Here is a 7,340-nt window from a genome sequence, read left to right on the forward strand (position 1 = left end):
ACAGGCTTCAGCGGTTGTGATCAACCCGTGAAAGCATTTTACACTGCCCAACCCGGCGGCTAAGCAGCAGTCTCCTCCAGCATGGTCTCTGTCCACCAGGGGTCCCCGGGTGGGCTGCTGGACAGTCTGACCTTACTGCCCACAAAGAGAGCCTTCCCGAGGATGGCCTGGGTGCAGAAAAACGCCTGCGACGTGCCCCCAGTGTGGTGCCCAGCGCACGGGCCAATGTGTCATTGTCCGTGTGCCTGGGCGGCTTCTGACTCGACAACCCTGTGTACCACACACTGCACTGCCCGCCTGGTCCTGGGCAGCTGCATCCAACACCCCGGGCCACTGAAGCTGTGCCCCTCGGGCTGGGAGATGCCCGTGCACAAGGGTGAGCTCACCCCCGTGAACCTGGGGGAGTTAAGGTTCGGGGACTTTACTCAAAATGAGAAGAAACTGCTTCAGACACTTAAGGAGTGCAGTGTGAAAAGACTCATTACCGCCTGGACAATGGGACTCCCGTGAGAGTTGAAAAGCAATGGCAACGTTAGGCCCTGCCTCACCTCCCGCCTGGGTGGTCAGCGCTGAGAGCTCAGCGCTGAGACCAACGTGAGGGGCGACGTGGAGGGTGCAGGGCAACAAGCTGAAACAGAATGGAAAGGATGACAGGTTCACACCTCCAGAGAACTAACCCTCGTCACCAAGCCTGAACCGGAGCCTGAAGTGCATGAAACTTCACCAAAACCAGCATCCCAGAAATGACGGCGGCAAGGTGGAGGCTGAGCGAGGAAAAGGTTCACGGCCTCAGGGCTTCCCAGGATGCGCCCCAGACGGCTGCACGGAGGGCTGGTGCCCAAGGCCTGTGTGCAGCGCTAAGCCCTGACCAGTGTGGCCCTGTCCCCACCTCTGAGGTCCTCATGGGGGAGTCCCTCTACCTTGCTGGACAGCGGCCTCTGAGCAATGGGGAGGATTAGCACCCACAGTCAGGGCGACTGCTTGGATCCAGTCTCCGAGGCTGCACGCGGGCAAAGTGGCCCTGAGGCTCAACGCCCGGCTGTTCCCCTTGGTATCTGAGCCCCACAGCAGCTCAGGGCCCCAGGCAGGTGCTACGGCCTCTCGCTCTGCAGACTGGGCGCACCCGCAACTATTAACAACGCTCCCTCGGTACACGACATACTTATAACAAGGTTTTAATAAAATAACAAGTTCAAGTGCTTCCGATCCCCCAGCACAACCAATTCTGGCTCGGGGGAGGGGAGGAAGGGCACCCCGACTCCCAGTAGCACCAGGGATAGCACCATGAGAAAGACGAGGTTGTGCTCCCCACATTCCCCATCTTCTCTGCCTCAGACAGCTGCAGGGTTGAGCAGACCCACTCCCCTCCTGGGAGGCAGGGGCTGGGGAGCGCCACCCCCAAACAGGCTCCATCTTGTCCTGAGGCCTGGCTGTGAGGGCACCCTGTGGGCAGCCCCACCCCCTATGGCTTTGTTCCCTGGAGGGGGGCTGAGGCAGGAAGGGGGGCTAGAGGAGGGTCCCTTCTGTCCTGAGCAGGTGGGCAGGGCAGCAAATGGCCAGGGCTTCCTGCCGGGCTGGGGTGGCTCAGGGGTCAGCAGTCTCACAGGTCAGGGACGGGATCCCTGGGCTTGTCCACACCAGCCACACTGTGGGTCAGAGCTGTGCTGGAGTAGAGGGTGGGCACCCTCCCAGAGGTTCCGGGGCGGCTCCTTGAGGTCAGTGGGTTCCCGTGGACACAGGCCGAGGACAGGCAGGTGGTTCCCGCTCCATCCCAACAGCCTTGCCGTGCGGCCTGTCAGGGCTCGTCTCTGGCCACGTCCAGGTCGATGGAGCCGTGGCTGACCACCAGCCGCAGGCGCTTGGGTGGGGAGAAGGGTGTGAAGGACAGGGTCTGCTTGGGGACAGGGTTGGGAACTGGGGCCCCAGCAGGGGCAGCCGGCGGTGGCGGGTCCAGACGGCTGAGGTCCACACGCACCACGTGGGGCAGCCCGTAGCGCCGGGCCCAGTGCCAGTCCTGCTGTGGGGCCCAGCGGGCACGGGGAAGGCGGCCCAGAGAGACCCGTGCCTCTGCCTGTAGGCGACACTGGGGGCCACAGCCTCCCCACGGGTGCAAGGAGACGCGGGCGACGGGAAGGCTGGGGGCCGCAGGGGGCTGCCGGGGCCGGGGCCTGCGTCGTCGACGGGGGCGAGGCCGGGCCAGGGGCTGCAGCAGCCACTGCAGCCAGATGGGCGTTGCCGTGTCGGGGTTGCTGGGGAGAGGCTGGCAGATGGCTGTGGGGTGGAGAGAGAGAGAGAGAGAGGAGGACGTGGGAGTGAGGGCAGAGGCTGGCCAGAGCCCCCAGGATCTGCAGAGAGAGGAAGACCAGTGAAGGGGGCCCGTGGCCTGCTCACCACAGAAGAGGTCCCGGCGCAGGGGGGACGGGTGGGCGCAGGAGCGCAGGCCCCGCGGGCTCCGCCAGCCGCTGCCTTCCTGGCACTGCTGCAACCGCCGCTTGGTCTCACGGAGCTCGTACTTGTCCTGGGTCTGCGACGGGGGCGGCCTGGGGTCCTTGGGCCGCAGCCGGAAAGCCCCCTCGCCTTTCCTGGGGGACGGGATGGTGGACGAGGCTGAGGCCGGGCCAGCTGGCGGGAGCCCTCCGTCTCGCGGAGGCCCCAACCCCTCTCCGTGCTGGACACCCTGTCTCCCACCCGCCCCACCCCCTCTCCTGCCCACCCTGCCAGCGGCCCTCACCTCTCACAGGTGTAGCACTCACAGTGCTCGTTCTTCTCCCCGAAGAAGCCGTCGCCGTAGAAGCAGGTCACCTCGTCCCCCGGCTCGATGTCCCGAAGCACCTTCACGCAGGCCGCGTTGCCATCTGCAGGCACAAACTGGAGGCCTGCTGCTCAGCGCCGGCCCAGGCCGCGTCCCACCCCTGCTGTCCAGGGGCCCACGCCGTCCACACGCTCCTGGGCAACCTGCCTGCGGGGGTGGCGGGGTTCCCACCTCCCTGCGGGCAGCGTGGGGACCGGCCACACGGGGAGTTAGGTGCCGGGCACCCGAAGGTCAGCAAGTGAAAAGAAGCCGGATGTGGCAATCCGCTCCCGTAAGGCCCCAAGGACAGTACTTCCCTGTCCCACACGGTCGCCTTGGGGTGGGAAGGACCCTACGACCTTCTCTGTCCTGGTGGGCACTCCAGGCCGCCTGCCTCACCCCAGGTCCCCCACGTCCTGCCTCCTCTGTGCACCTCGTCTCGTCCCTGAGCTCTGCTGCGGTCCTGCCTGGCCCTGGCCGTCTTCTCCATCTGCCCCTCCACACGGGTTCCAGCCCTGTCCTCGTGCCAGGGTCTCCTGCCCTGCCTGCCTTCCGCCTCTGTGATGACCACCATCTGTCCCCTCGGGCCCAGGCCATGCCGGGAGCCACGTGGACTGGAGCCGAGCCGGCCACCTCCTGTCGCTGTGTGAGGGTGCCTCCGTCCTTGCGGCCTGGGTGGGACCGGCCATGCCAAGACCCCCCAGTATCTCCGCCAGCCACAGGGCAAAGACTTGCTCAGCCACTTCCGTCAAGGACCAGAGCAAACGCTTGACCCCAGGGAGGTACACGGGGTGGGACGAGGACACTGGAGATGCCCAGGGCTTCCAGGCCCTCTGGTGGCACAGTGACTAAAGCATTCAGCTACGAGCTGGCAGGTGGAAAGCACCAGCCAGTCACGGGACGGAGAGCACACTACAAGGACGGCAGCCGCCGAGAGCCTGGGGGGCGGCTCTGCCCGGGCTGCAGGGACCCCGTCAGAGCCCCCACTGCCCCCCTGGTTCCCCAGATGGGGGTCCCAGTTCTTACCTTACAGTTTGGCTTGCAGTCTGGACAGAGGGGAGAGAAGTCAAGAACGGGACAGGAGATGAGAAGGTCGTCCTTCTGGCCCCTGCCCCCGAGGTGCTCCCTGCCCCGAGGCGGCCCCCCGCCCCCCGGCTCACCGTGGTTGATGAAGGCAGCGGGCCCGAGCCACAGCTGGGCGCTGCGTTTGCGGGTCGAGTACATGATGCTGAAGTCATTCTCGCCGGCCCTCAGCAGCCCCTCGTCAGCCTCTCGTAACTCGGCGATGCAGCCCACCAGCAGCTCCAGCTTCTCGTTCTTCTTCCTGAGGAGACGGAGAAACGGTGGAAGCCCAGAGGCCCTGGCGTCCTGTCTGCTCTGATGCACGTGGACCCTGGCGGGCCACGCCTCCTCCCCGGAGCCCGCTCAGGGCCACGGCCACGGCCAAGGGTAGAGCCGGGCCTCCTCCTGGCAGGATCTAGGGCCTGGGACCAGCGACGTGGAGGCCAAGTTCCACATCTGAAACTAGCCTTGTTTCCTTATCTCTACAAACATCTGTCTGTCCACCCTTCTCCCCTCCTCCAACCCCAGTCAGTTGAAGGGCCCGGCCTCAGTGTGAGGCCTCATCGGGCTGTCCTGTTTGTGGGGCTGTCCTCAGCCGCTGGCCAGGATCCCCCAGCCCCTCGGGGGCCCTACCACCCACCTCCCAGGGGATTCTTTGGCCCCTGCTCAGCTCTGAAACCTCACTTTGTATTCTTTCCACACCCCTGGGCTGGGCCAGCTCCTTTGCTAGACTTCCTGCCGGCTGTGCTAACGAGCTGCACAGTTACCCATCTGCCCTCCACAGTCCACTTCTCAGGGCCGGCGCATCCCATTCTGTCAGGTCCCCAGCATCCAGTACACAAGATGGGCTCAAATGGGCAAAGGCCAAGGACGGCCCTGCGGCCCAGGGCAGTGTTTCACTCCCGGTAGCCCCAGAAACCTAGGCTCACGTCCCCCAACGGGGACACGTGCGCATCATGGGCCTTGGCCAGGCCCTGACTCCTCCCTGTGGTTCTTGGGGGAAAAGAAATGGCCTTGGCACAGATAGCATCAACACAGGCCCTGCATGGTCTCTGCCTCAGTGTCCCCACCTCGTCACCCCTACCACGGCCTCACAGCACCCTCACCTCTTCCCCCTATAGTGCCTCACCTCCTATCCCACTAGTGCCCCCATCTCTTCCCCCCAGCACCCCACCTCACCTTCTCCCAAGCACTCTACTTCTCCTGCCCACTGAGCACCCCGCAGCCCCTCCAGCCTCTCCCGTCCACTGCTCTCCCCTCATTCCTGCTGTGCTCATTCTCTCAGTGCTCTCTGTCCCCTCAGTGACCCCACCCCTCCTCTCCCCGCTGACGCTGACGGCCCAGGGCCTCGTTCCCGTCCCCACCCCACCCTGTCTCTGTCGTCCAGTGGCAGTGGGGCCCAGGCCCCTCGTACCAAGCACGGGTTGACACAATCTTGGCCCCGTTGGTCTCCATGGAGTAGCGCGTGCAGGGCAGGATGGCGAAGCCGCTTTCAGGCAGAAAAGCGCGGAGGTAGCGATAGATCTGGGGGAGGCGAGGGGGTGGGGGGGTGAGGAGGCGGGGTGGGGACAGCCATGGCCCTCTCTCGGGGGTCTCAGTCCTGCTGTGTGGTCTCACGTCCCCTCGTGGGGCCGCAGTGTCCTCATCCTTCAAATGAAGAGAGTGGATGCTATCTGAGGGGCCCCCAGCTCCCCTCTCCTCGGACTCCCTGCGCCTCACCCCTCCGGTGGCCTCGGGCCCTGGCACTCCGGGGGCAGGGGGCAGGGGAGGGGAAGGGCACCCTCACGTGGGTCTTGAGGGCTGCCTCCTGCCGCGGGCCCCGGCTCTGGAAGTAGTGGGCCATCCAGCCTCCCAGCGTCAGGGCCCGGTACGCAGCCTCCAGGTCGCGCTGCCTCAGGAAAGCCTCCAGCGCTGAGCGCAGGTGGTGCCGTCGCCGCAGCGGGGGCACGGGGCTGGGGGAGAGGGCATGCCTGGGTCCCGGGGCCTCGGCCTACGTCCCTCCGGGCTGCCCAGCGCCACCCTCGCCCGGGAGCTGGGGGCTGAGCGCCCAGGGCCCTGACCGCTGGGTCCGCCCATGCCCACAGGCCGCCTCACCTGATGTTCATCTTGTGGGTGCGGAAGCCGAGGTAGGGGTCCAGGACGAGGCTGGTGGCCAGGTCGTCGTTCTCACACAGCTCCCGGGCGGTCACTCTCTCTGGCCCCATGGTGGCACCCAGACCATGCTGCTCCTGGAGGAGGGCAGAGGGCGGCGGGGGTGACGGCGGGCAGGGCAGGGCGCTGGGGGGGGTCCACAAGCAAGGCTCGGAGCCGGGGTGACAGGTGGGTGGGGTGGTGCCGTGCGAGGCCTCGGCCGATGACCCAGGACACAAACCCTGGATGCCTCCTCCAGTGCACACGCAGTCAGACACCCCGACAAGGACACACACCACTGGTGTGCTCCCCAACACCCCATTCACGCAAACACACGCGCGCCACGTCAGTCAAGGCCCCCTGACCCCCACACCCCTATGTTGACATGACACACACATGAGCACAGCCCCCCCACGGGCACATCCACAAGCACTGATCCCCCCACGTCCAGACAGCCAGGGACCCTGACAGCTGCACACCCCCGCAGGTCTGTGCATGCGTCCACAAAGCACACACATGTGGGGGTGCCCCCCCACACATACACAAGGACCCCTAATCAGGTCGGGGTCCTCAATGCTCAGACCCCTGCCCTTGCTTGCTTGCACTTTTCGGGGCCCCACACATGCACACGTGTATACCCCCCCCAAACACACACAAGGGCCCCTGTGGACCTGCAGGCTGAGGGGCCTAAAGTGTGGGAGCACAGTGACAAGTGGGGTGTCCCCTGCTCCCCCTCGCACTGGCACCTCTCAGAAGGCCGTGGGTGAAGCCCCCACAGCCCAGAGGGAGACGGGGTGCAGGCGGGCAAGGCGGGGGAGCCCAGCACTTGCTGCCTAGGAGGGAAGTGAGAGGAAACAGAGGACAAAAGGGGGGGGTGTGCTGAACAGCAAGGAGAGGCTGGGCACGCTCGGGGTGACTGCGGGGCGCTCGGGGAGCCCCAGGCCGAGCACGAGGGCTCAGGGACGGGGAGCAGCGGGTGTGAGGGCAGCTGGGGGGGCACCCGCAGGGAGGCACGTGGGCAGAGAAAATCTAGAAGGGACATGGGGGGGATGGGGCCAGAGGGAGCGACGAGGAGGACACGAGGAGGTGGACACACAGAGCAGGAGCACTAAGTAAGGTACGGGACAGACCTGGGGGGGGTTCTGGACAGGGGGTTCCTGGGCAGACCCAGGGAAGGAGGCTGTGGACAGTCCTGGGAAGAGTGTCCTGGACAGGACCTAGAGGGGGTCCTGGGCAAGCCCTGGAGGGGGATCACGGGCAACCCAGGGCGGGGGTCGTGGGCAGGCCAGGAGGGGGGTCCTAGGCAGACACAGGAAGGGGATAGTGGTCAAACCAGGGGAGAAGGGGTCCTAGACAG

The 7,340-nt window shown here is 65.9% G+C and overlaps 1 protein-coding gene across 1 annotated transcript; it reads right to left on the bottom strand.

The window, feature by feature from the left end:
• Window positions 1-1,795: 1,795 nt before the first annotated feature.
• On the bottom strand, window positions 1,796-6,057 carry SUV420H2 (suppressor of variegation 4-20 homolog 2 (Drosophila)). The gene is made up of 8 exons (XM_006901864.1): window positions 5,948-6,057; window positions 5,640-5,805; window positions 5,268-5,377; window positions 3,952-4,115; window positions 3,818-3,837; window positions 2,732-2,868; window positions 2,392-2,582; window positions 1,796-2,271 (listed from the first exon to the last, which is right to left on the bottom strand). The coding sequence occupies exons 1-8, from the start codon at window positions 6,055-6,057 to the stop codon at window positions 1,796-1,798; spliced, it is 1,374 nt and encodes a 457-aa protein (XP_006901926.1).
• Window positions 6,058-7,340: the final 1,283 nt, after the last annotated feature.

This window comes from Elephantulus edwardii, unplaced genomic scaffold, assembly GCF_000299155.1.
Source record: "Elephantulus edwardii isolate Elephantulus edwardi_28Jun2011 unplaced genomic scaffold, EleEdw1.0 scaffold00348, whole genome shotgun sequence".
Lineage (NCBI taxonomy): Eukaryota > Metazoa > Chordata > Mammalia > Macroscelidea > Macroscelididae > Elephantulus > Elephantulus edwardii.